General features: G+C 32.5%; 1 protein-coding gene across 1 annotated transcript in view; it reads right to left on the bottom strand.

Annotated features, from left to right (window-relative positions):
* Window positions 1-10,147, bottom strand: part of LOC129220172 (protein slit-like) — a 442,768-nt gene extending 432,621 nt beyond the window's left edge. Inside the window, exon 1 of the mRNA XM_054854526.1 lies at window positions 9,772-10,147. Within this exon, the coding sequence (XP_054710501.1) occupies window positions 9,772-9,944 (173 nt within the window). The 5' untranslated portion in view covers window positions 9,945-10,147. The remainder of the gene's footprint in view (window positions 1-9,771) is intronic.
* Window positions 10,148-12,285: the final 2,138 nt, after the last annotated feature.

The raw sequence follows: 12,285 nt of genomic DNA on the forward strand, positions 1-12,285 counted from the left end.
AAAAAAATACTTTTAAAATTTTGGAAACGACCCCATTGAACTTTCCCAACTCCGTAAATGATAATCAGCCTGCAGCAAACAGTTCCAAACTAATAACAATTTGAATTCTATTGAATCAGCCTATCATCTAGTTCAGGTATTTAACCCCCTTTCACACTTTACAAAACCCTCCCAGTTCACATGCTTTTTTTTTCTTTTACTTTTTTTTTTTTGATTAAAATTACACTTTTGACAAAGCAAATAGTAATCACTTGCGGAACCCCTGCCAAAGTTCCATGGAAAACCTAGTGTTCCCCGAAACCTAGGTTAAAGACTTCTGATCTAATTAAAACCATCAAAAAGTAACTACATATTTTTAACACCATTTTCATGGAAATAAAACAAAAGTAACCATTAAGGCAAACATCGAACTTCTCTAGCATTTAAAAAGTAATACAATGTAAATGGCACTTTCAGAATTAATGGTATCATTAACAAATGAGTAATAGCAGTTTAAAAGACGAAAGAGAGCAGTAGAATTCCAATACTTCATTTAGAAGCGAGAAAAACGGAACTTTTTTTTTCCTTCCCCGTCGATGTTACAATGTTATTAATTTTTCATTCCGTGTCAGTATGTCAGGATGTTCCATCGGATATTAATCCAATTTGAGCAAAAAAAGTTAATGAACAAGGATGTGCTAAGTTATTGCGTGCTAATGACTAGAGTAATATAAATAACACGATGAATATGATTAATTTTCACGAGAAAGAAAGACACAGCACATTTGCTTTAATTTTTAAAGCAAAATTAGTATTCACCGACTTGGTTTTCATTTAAAAAATAATAATAAGTAAAATATGTAAACCCTGAACATTTATTTTTTCGAAATTGACGCAAATACGGAACAGAAGAAGTTCAAGCAATTAACACTCATTTTATGTGTTCTCAATTAATATATTTTCCCATTTATTTATTCACTTATTTGTTTGCTCATTAACTTATTCTTTTTTCCATTATTTATTTTATTTACTCAATTTTTTCTCATATGTTAATTTATTTAATTCGTTTATTATTTTCATTAATCATTCATTCATTCATTTATTTATTCATTCATTTGATGAAAAATTTGAAAATCAAACAGAAAATATTTCATCATAAAAATAATTTAATTTCACACTTTTCTCTATACAAAATAAAAGAAATTTTCAAATTCCCTTTGAAGATGCAAATTTATTGTCAAAAGTGAATCATGATATTTCAATGCAAGTTTTTTTGCAAAATTATTTTTTCTTTCTGCGCTTAATTTTCAAACCGAATTTCCAATTAGTTCATTGAAAAAAGTAAGCTATCTTAGTTATTTCACTTTCCCCAAATTTTCTTTAAGTTGAAAAATATTCTTTTAGAGCTATGCAGAAAGTATTGTAGCTCAATCATTTCTTATGCACTTGTTTCCAAATATATAAGTGAGAGTGGTAATGAATGGGCCACCAACAAAATTTGAAAAAGTATTTGCATAAAATTTTTTTAGATGCCACTAATAGATGGAGCTATTAGTTCTACTAAACTCATCCAATTTTCAATTGTTTGAGAGAAGCCATTTTTCCTTTAGAGTAGAATAGTCAAGAATCTGATTGAAAAGTAATTTTATCCCTTTTCAGTAAAATAAATACTAGGTAAAAAGTACCTACTATTTCACTGCATACACTGTAACAAATTTCGGAAACGTTTCTAGATATATCGGAAACGTTTCCGAAATAGTAGGAATCCTTCATCCAATAGCGAACTCCTCAATATTCAGAAAGCTTTTTGTTATTTCAAGATATCTAGAAGCGGAAGTGATGACGCAACGCTTCGAAACCTATTTCATCCTTCCAACCAGATGCCAATGAGTCGGAAATAACGAGAACTTCTTTTTTTCTTAGCTATGGTTGCTGCAGTCAGCAACTGTTTAGCATTGGATTGCTTGTTATTTCATGTCTAGAGAGTAGTAAAATGTGTCGAAACTAATTTTACGCCTTTGCATTTTGGACTGCCCTTGATTTTTTTAGACGATGTACGCAGCTATTAAGTTAGTTAATAACCATTTGCTTCTTTACAATTTCCAATGCGACCATAATTAGATATGTATTGTGTGTTCAAGCGTGAATAGTTTCAACACCCGTGTTTATACTTAATGAAACGAAACCCTTTGGATTACTTATTCAGTTGTAATGGAGGTACTTAGATTTTCTTCCGCTCATGTTCACTTGTAAGTATTAATGAATATTTTAAAACATGTTGTTATATACATTTATATTTTTGTTGATTTGCATTTGATGAGGCTCCAATTGTAACTGTTTTTGGGTTTATCGAATTAATTTGAAGTTATCCTACATATACCTATGTGCGCGGTGTACTATTTGTTGTAATCAACTGAAACTGATTAATTACGCAAAAGAAGTAAGATTTATATTTGAGAAGCAATCACAGAAAAGTTATTTCGAAATACTTGGATGTACATACATTTTGGTTCAAAAAGAAAAAAAAAATCAATTGTTTAATTCATTAGAAATATGGTAATGCAAATATTTTCTAGTATTGTAATATGCTTCACAAAAAATGTGCCGGTATAATTTATCTTTTTTTATTATAATTTATTCATTCATTTAAAAATATTTATACCATTAGAAAATGACCATGTTATCTATTAGTAAGAACATAGTTATGAAATTAATTCATCTGCTTATTCATTTTGTTAAATGTGGTTAACAATAAAAAAATTCCTTGACATTAGTTCCGAAAATAACATTTCCTTCGTGGATATACTAGTTTAATGTAGGACAGTCAGGAGGAATGAGTCAGTGGCAAAAATGGAACAGCTGCATTTACATGCTGAAATAAAAAGTAATATTATTTCATGTCATCGTTTTAAAAGTGATCAGTTTTTAAATACTATGTTATTAATATGCAATGCACATATGGTGAGAGACTGTGCTATTGACATTTTCAAGAGGTTGCTTTTTTTTAAGGTGGGGGGCGCTTTATATCATTTTATGGGTGCACCATCACTCTTATGGTGTGGGGGGGGGGACTCTCGTATATATGAAATGGAATAATCATGTAATAGAGTTCAATGTTTTAATAAATAAAATATATAATGCATTTTGCGCACACTCTAAAAATAAAATCAGTAACCTATTTTGATTAAGTATCTATATTTGTGATAAACTGGAAAAGGGCAAGAACAGAAGAATAAACCCGAATGGTTCCAGCAGGGGGACTTTGGTGTCATATTTAAATTCATCAATTTCTCTGTTGGTACTTTTCGGTACACTTTGTTCGTCAAAGAAATTGACTTGACGTGAACGAATTTCGGAACGCAAAGTGTAGGTAAGTTGTGTCAAATTTTATCCGAAAATAAAAGCTATCAAGTTTGATACAAGATATGTTTTTAAGTTCTGCATTAAAAATACAATATGTTGATAATTTTGTCTTGAAAATATTGAGAGTAAAACTGAAGTTTAATATTGTTTAACAAATAATCCCACTTTTGAGAAAGTACTCCCCTTCCTTCCCCCGACGATTTTGTGATTATGAATGAAACTACTATATTATTTCATAAATTTTCAAAAATTTATAACTGTGCATATGTTATGCTGTTAACCATGCTATTTGTCATTAGAAATTCAGAAAAAAAAATCCACGAATGATTCTAAAATTGCTTGTTTCATTGCTCTTAGATATGAAAGAATTGAAACTGATATGGCATGCAATACTATAATAAAGAATTATTTTTTAGAAAAAATCACGGAAAAAGGATTCCGAAATTCTCAGAAACGTTTTTGAAAATTGTTCGGAGAATTCCGAAATACTCGGAAACGTTTTCGAAACTTTCATGAACCACAGCTGCACAGAATACTCAGAAACATTTCTGGAAATTACGGAAAGAGGATTCCGAAATACTCAGAAACGTTTCTGAAAATTACAGAAAGAGGATTCCAAAATACTCAGAAACATTTCTGGAAATTATAGAAAGAGGATTCCGAAATACTCAGACTCGTTTCTGGACATTACAGAAAGAGGATTCCGAAATACTCAGACACGTTTCCGGACATTACAGAAAGAGAATTCCGAAATACTCAGAAACGTTTTTGAAAATTTCATGAACCGCAGCTGCACGATATACTCAGAAACGTTTCCGAATTTTTTTTACAGTGTATATACGCATTAACAAGTCTTTCCATATCTGTAAACTATTTTTAAGATGTATTTTGATGCCATTTGAATTTCATGTATTAAAAATACCTGAATATATTGCAGAAGTATATGTAGGGCTGAATGGGCCACTATATCATGGTTATGGATGGGCCACCAAAATATGGTTTTTCTTCCCTTTTTTTTATCATTTTCTCATTAATATGAAACATAACAGGCTATCATAGATATAGATTACTGTCTTGTTAGAATAGGTTTATAGCAATTTCGAAAATTTGCACATTTTAATCCTAAGAAATATTTGTTATTTATTAGAAACCCAAGTGAAATTCTATAAATGTTTAAGATGAACTGTCCAGTTATTGACCACACCTACCAGTATTTCACCGTTTGGATTTGATATGAGTGATTCCATCCAGTATTTAATAAATAGGTTACTGTAGAATAGTGTCCTTTTGCTTTGTTGATTTTATATGATTGTTTGAAAATGTCTTATTGTTTGCTTTTATAGGCTGGTGTATATTTAAATAATACTTTTTTTTGAAATTACTTGTCTGCTTGAAAATCTAAGTAATAATTCTTACTTATTATTAACACTTTGTCAGTGAGAGTAAATATTGAATGTACCAAAAGCAATTAAAATTTTAACTATTAAAAAAATATATAAAGTTTAAAAATAATTGTATTGAAATAGATAAACATTTTTGCTTGTATTTTTATTTATTCATGAGATTTTTTTTTTTTTTAATTTTAATTCCACATGTTTTCACTGAATTCATTAAGTGGCCCGTTCATTACCTTCAATGAGCCCCATGGGTGAGGATGAATGGGCCAAATTTCTATATTTTTATTTTCTATTATCATTCATTATAGATATTTTCTAATCCAAATTTTATGCCTTTTTCATATAACCAAATGAGTAAAATAACTAAACAGCCATTGGCTGTTATTCTGAGTTAAAAAAGAGTGTTATACAAAATTACAAAAATTAAAAACCCAAAATTGGCCCATTCATTACCGCTCTCCCCCACATTTTAATCATAAAATAATACCTGACAAATGCGTTTTGGACAAAATGGAATAACTGCATTTTTGTGTGTACGAAAAAGCAAAAAGTTAAATTATATTTATAGTCAAATATATGCGAGGATTGTATGCATAGGGCATAATTTGCACGTTAAAATCAGAGAAATCCAGTTCAAGTTTTTTTTTTTTTTTTTTTTTTTTTTTTTTTTTTTTTTTTTTTCAGTATTGAGTAATTTTTAACGCATTGAACGGAATTTAGCCCATATTAACGTTTTGAACCCTAGATTGTTCCGGCACTTCTTTGGCTATTAAATAATCCTTGGTTGCACATAAAGAAAGAGCGAATTTTACATCTCCTAAAAATTGAAAGAAAAAAAAACAGGCACACAAAAAATTTTCCAGTTAAACTCATAATGAAAATTTGAACTACATTTGCGAAAACGTCTGCAGGATTAGGTGCTCACGTATGCAAAACAATGAGTAACCTTTTGTCAGGACTGCGGAGTCCGAGTCGGCCGGATTTGAGGTGAAAAACTTGGAATCGGATTCAGAGGCTTTGAAATTCCAAGGACTGGTCATTCTCACCTCCGCCTCTACGATCTTGTTTTTTCAAATAATTAACAAATAAAATGTTTCAATTAAAGCGCAAAAAATGTAAAGCTCAGAAGAAACAGATTAAGGTTTCATTTAACGTTCGATTATATTTTTCTACATTCAACAAATAAATTTAAAAGAAGATAAACATTCAACACCTAACCGTAAACAATTACATTTGTAACACCAATTCCTGGTTTTCTGCATTATTTCTATCGCGAGAAACATAAATTTATCGCACAAACTATAGCAAATTAAATTTGCAAGTGCGATAAAACACAGTTTATCTCACATTCAATTTCCGTACCAAGTTTAACTTTATTCACTTGATTCACTTCACGATTTTTCAACAAATGGAAATTTAAGGCATCTCACATTCAATTTTCGTACCAAGTTTAACTTTATTCACTTGTATTATTTCAAGTCAATCAGTACGATTTTTCAACAAATGGAAATTTACGGCGTCATACAAAATATAATATTAAATTTTTAATGTTTTATTAAACGTATATTTCACACACATTTTTGCATTTATAATCTAAAAGATTAAGATTTTCCATGATGAAATAAAGGAAATAATTAAATTTAAATGCAAGGCGTTGCGAATGTAAATAAAATGTGTATGCGTGTGTGCGTGTGTAAATCATCTCTAATCAGGCCGATCATTTGGGTGATTAATGAAGTCAATTCTCTTCCCCTAGCCCTGGATTTTAAGTTCATAATGTAAATAAAAACTTGTAGGGTTTTTTTTTTTAATAATAGTTATTTAGTGAGCAACTCTTTGAGAGGAAAAATATATTAAAGTGAAATTTCTAATGCACAATATTTTATAAGGAAGGCAAAGAGTTCACTATCACACTTAAAACATAAAACTTATTGAAATTGCGATGCAGACATAAAAAATGCATAATCTTAGCTAATTACATTAAATCCTTCTCTAAATAAATTAAAACTAAAATCAATAAAAAACACACAGATACACACACACACACACACACACACACACACACACACTAAATCCCTTTCATAACTCATACTCCTTCGATTTTTTTTTTATGCAGCAGGTTCTCCTCATCCAATTTCCAATGTTTCGCAAGCAAACAAACAAAAATAATAATCGTTCAAAAAAAATATATTTTCAGAATTTATAATTTTAGGACTTAGTAAATTGCTATAGAAGAAAACACCATCTAAAATGACAGTTCTCAACCTGAACCCAATTCGACGAATAAATGCGACCGATTCTCATTCAAAATAAATAAATAATAAAAATAATGAAATATTAATAAAACATATAATAATTAAATATAAATAAAGCATTTTAAATGAAAAAAAAAACCTTGAATACCTTTGTGCATAAAAAGTAAAAGAAAAATAAAGCAAAGCTTTTGTCGGATGCTTTTTCGTCCAAAAGCTCATTTCCTTTGCATTGACCAAGGCGTTCCTTGCAACCACGAAACAAGTGTATGCAGTTTCCTGCAAAAACCTTTTTCTTTACGCGTTGTTTTCTTTTATCTTTTTCTTTTATTTTATACGTTATTTTCCATCAATTTTATTATTATTTTTCTCAATTTTCTGAATATTTTCTTTAGACACATCTACTTAAACACAGTAATTACAACGGTTACCAATCTTTATATTTAAATTTTGTTGAAGTAAATCAGAATTAAAATCTTAAATTAACTTATGTACCTTACATAAATATGCATACATAAGTAAGTATACATGAGTTATGTCGTACTAACTTATGTTGGTTTAAAACCTTAAATAAGCCTTTCTGTCTAAAAAAAAATAAGAAAAAGGAAACCCTCACCGTTTGCGCGAAATGTTTCAAAAAACGTTCCTGTCCGCGGTTCAAAAAAGATTCAGAAACGCTGAAACACATTCTTGCTAATTTTGAGAACACTTAAGGTGAAAATAAGTAAGAAGAATTCAAGGATTTTATTTTTCCGCTAAAGCGCTATTAGGGTAAAACGTGTTTTTCAAGCTTTGTTTCATTCCAAAGTGAATGTGAGCGTACTGATAAAGAGAAACAGAGAACAAGAAGATAATACCAAAAAAATCTTTAACTATTCACCAAAATGCAATAAATTTAGACAATTGAATTTTTTTTTAATTTTGTGTGTACACATGGCAACTTTTTCAAACAATGCAAAAAATATGCGCATAACAATACTTGTTAATTTGTTAGCATTTATATTTTAAATTTCTTATACAAGTTTTTTTTTTTTTTTAATTAAACAATTTTGTATTTTTGAATCAGATCATTTTGTATTTAGTATTAACCACCATTTTGTGACCAGATACAAATATGTATGATTTGGAAGAGAAAAATACATTGGATCAGTGGTAAATACGCACCGTAACTTTTGCTTTCGAGTTTGAGGGTGAGAAAAAAAAAAAAAAAACTCGTTTAAGTCGGAACGGGGAGGGGGGAAAACATTGAAGAACATGACAAATCATGAATTATTCTCTGCATGTGTGTGAAAATTAAACAATTTGAATACTATTTTTACTTATTAACGGTAAGGGTATTAATCAAATTATTAGCAGGTAATGATTTTTTGTATAAATTTGTTTAAGAGAAACGCAATTAATTTCCAACGTGATTGGATAGAAAAGTTTATTTTAGTAATTTCTTTCGCGGGTAATTGAAAATAAAAATCGTAACGCCTAGAATTTTAATTCATTTTTTGAACCTATTTATGTTTGACGGAACTTGTATTTAAAACATTCATACAAGAATTCAACATGAAAAGAAGAAAAAAAAATAGCAAGACCGTCATTTGGGGAATCCAGGGGAGGGAGGATCAATTTTTCCTCTGAATTTTAGAAACACCGTAATCATACATTTTTGTATTTTGTTCTTTTTTTTTAGGGGTGCCCACGAGGGGAGTGTCCATATATTATGCCATTGAAATATAGGGTTTTTGCAGGCCCGTCACTTGGGTGATCGGGGGGTGGGGCCAACTGATCTCCCACCCTCCGGATTTTAAAAAAAGCACAATGGTTATGCATTTTGCCTTTTTTTTTTTTTTTTTTGATATTTTCCCCCAATAAAATGCATCGAAAAAATGAGGCAGTGAGAAGCAAAGGGGTGTAAGTGCCAAAATTAAAAATTTAGGAAAATGGTGGGAGAATCTCTCTTTTATTTTAGGACAAGAGATGGTACTCGTAACTAGACGGGTGCTGCTATACAGTGTAATTTAGTTTAAAAAAAATCATTGAAACCCTGCCTAGCATCTGAATTTCAAACGCATTTTTCTCCTAACTTCAAAAAGTCAACTTTCGCTTCTCACTGCCTCATAAATTTTTGATCGTCGGAAAATTTTAAAATGACGGGCCTGGGTTTTTGATCTCATTCTGGGAAGGTGCTGCGTGGAACTTGAGGAGGGTCCACCATCACCCTTTGGGGGGGGAAGGGGGGCACCTGATTAGTTTTTATGAAATGATACATTTGCCCAGCACATTTGTTTGCAACTTATATCCAATCAAGAACAAATACAAGGCAGAGGCGGTCGGTGTGATCGCCCCCCCCCCCCCCTTCCTTGAGATGAGATAAAGGAACCTTCCACCGGCAGGTTCTCGATAGTAAACTATCAAAAACGCAACTGTTGATCTTTGATGAAGTTTTAGAGGGAGGGAAGTTCGAAAATTCAATCCGAAAAAGTTTCGGAGTTGAAGTCTTAAAAATTGCATGCCATCCGACATCCGATTTTACGTTAGGAAAAGGAATGAGGTTCGGAACTTAGGCACTCGTATTCAGAATACGTTGGGGGTACATTAACGAAGCGGAATACTAGAAATCAATCGACTAATTTTAAAGGTTATTAAAAATCAATCGCCCTCCCATTGAAAAATGTCTTGATCCATCCTTGTAATTAAATCGAAGTGCATTTTCTGAATTGAAAAAAAAAAAATAATAATAATAATAATAAAACAATGAACCAGGCTGAAAAAAATATGAGGGTACTTACATTCTCTTAGCTTCCCGAGGCAACGGCCGGGGCACCGTTTTCAGCTGTCGGTTAGCGCAATCCACGGTCAGGCCCTTGCAGTCGCACACGGCGGGACAAACGGACAGACGCGACTCCTCGCCGTCGCTGTGCCCCAATAGCAACACCACAGCCAGCACAGCCAAGTACATCATCACTGACAGTTGTATGAGTCTGACGCTCAGTAATGTGGGGGCCACAAACCAAAGGAAATAAAAACGCGCCCGGTTAATTTTCGTGGCTTTTATTTCAAGACGAAGCGAACAATCCTTGCGGCAAGCACCACGAAACCTTCATTTTCTATCGAAGCACAGGTAACTCGATCGTTTAGTACCTCAGAGAATAATTCAGAACGTTTTGGGGTTTAGGAAAACTTGCAACAAGTTTGCCTTCTAAGTCTGCTTTAAGACGATTGCACTGGGTGGTACATTTTTCATTTTGAACTCAATGTAAAACCACATGCTGTTTCTCAATCGCAGAAACGTCCTCCAGTTGTAGTATTTGACAAATTTACGTAAAAACTAATAATTGCACTGTTATAATTAAGATCTGGAATAAACTTGAAAGCACCACTAATTTTTATTCGTAACTATTATTATTATACCGGCACTTACAGTGCATATAATATCGACGACTAAATTAGCACCGTAAAAAATAATAATAAACACACGGCAATATGAAAAATTATCCGTCAACTTCACACTTTTGTCATTCACAAATATTTATAAACTGTAATTTTTTACATCTTTAATAATTTGTTTTCGAAAAGGCCCATTGCATGAAAAAACAGGATATCACACTGCGGTTAATTTTTCTCTCGCCGCTACGTTCAAAAGCAGGCGGCGAACAAAAAGCAACATAAAGAGAACAAACTACATAATAGAACAATCCCCGGAGTTCGGCAGAAGCAGACGATTCGGAGGAGATCCTCTTACGTGAGACTCTTTCCCCGCACAGCCCGAGGTTTGCTTTCGACTGTGTGTTCTCAGATTAGGGTTGTAGTATTCAACAGTGTCTGCAAATCGCCAAATTTCAGTTCTTCGCGCCAACCAAACTTGAGGCTGATATGAAAGCAGTCCTTTACAATTCGCTGCTTATCCCAAACAATGTATCACACTGAAAACATTTTCCAGAGATTTTTTAGCCCGCTAAAAGGAACAAATTCAACAATTATTTTTCAACTCATTCTTTTTTTTAAGGGCTGAATGTAATTTTCAACTGAATTTTATTGCAGCGATAGCTCTTTCTAATGGAAGATAATTTATGTTCAGAAAAAATATAACCTTATCTTTAAAATCAATCGGAAAATCATCAAATATCAAACACTGAATAATGCTTTGGGTTTATTATTATTATTATTATTATCTCCTCCCCCCCCCCCCCGCGCAATCTTTTACATTTTCTTTTTTTCGCTTAAAATATCGTTGAAAAATCTCACAGCAAAGCAATTTGTAACCTCAGCCTTGCAAACGCTATTTGAAGGTAAGGGCATTGTTGATTGAACACGCTGGAAGAAAGAGACGAAACTCGAGTCCCCTTGTAGAAGGGGAGGGGGGCTAAGTTCATAGCTTATAACAGAGTCCTTACATAGTGGGAGTATGGCTTCAAAACTAAGGTTTCTGGGCTGTGGGAGAAAAGTTACTGAAAAATCCGTCACCCTGTTTGCATCCTACGTGTGGACAGGTGTTAGCCTTCTCCGACATTTTTTCTAATGCATTTTGTTGAAATTTAATGGAACATTTAAATTGCCTATAAAAAGTTATTAAACAATTAATAATGTATCAAAATTAATCTATGTTTTTTTTTTTTTTTTTTTGTTGTTACATGCGTGTGTGCCTGTGAAGGAAGCAATGAAAAACGCTGTAGAGAGAAAAAAAAAAAATGCCGATTATAGAGAAACAAATGAAATATTCTCTGGTAACAAAACACGATAGTGTAATTAGTTAATCTGAAGGCAAACCCGTATAATTTGGGATTTTTTTTTTCTTTTCTCGGAAGGGAAACCAAGAGCAGCTTTGGTAAGGCACCACATCTAAGCTTCATCAACGAACTAATTTGGTCTGGTGAGGCATCAAGCACCACATCTGAGCCTCATCTAATGAACCAATTTGTTTTGGTGAGACACAAGCACCACATCTGAGCCTCATCTATGAACCAATTTTGTCTGGTGACTTACCAACACGAAGTACCACAACTGTTCCTCATCTATGAACGAATTTGGTCAGTTGAGGCACCAAGCGCACCAAGCACCACATCTGAGCTTCATCTATGAACCAGTTTGGTCTGGTGGGGCACCAAGCATCACATTTGAACCGAATCTTTTGAAAAAATTTTAATTCAAGTCATGGGAAGGGTTTGCGAAGTTTGAGCTCATAAAAATTTCGCCACAATTGAAGGAAGCATTAAAGGAGCATTATGCAAAGGTGTGACCAAGCAGGGGGGTTAGGGGGAGGGTATTACCCCCACCTCACTCCCCAGAATCTTTGACTCTGAGCC

The sequence above is a fragment of the Uloborus diversus genome, chromosome 4 (genome assembly GCF_026930045.1).
Source record: "Uloborus diversus isolate 005 chromosome 4, Udiv.v.3.1, whole genome shotgun sequence".
Taxonomy (NCBI): domain Eukaryota; kingdom Metazoa; phylum Arthropoda; class Arachnida; order Araneae; family Uloboridae; genus Uloborus; species Uloborus diversus.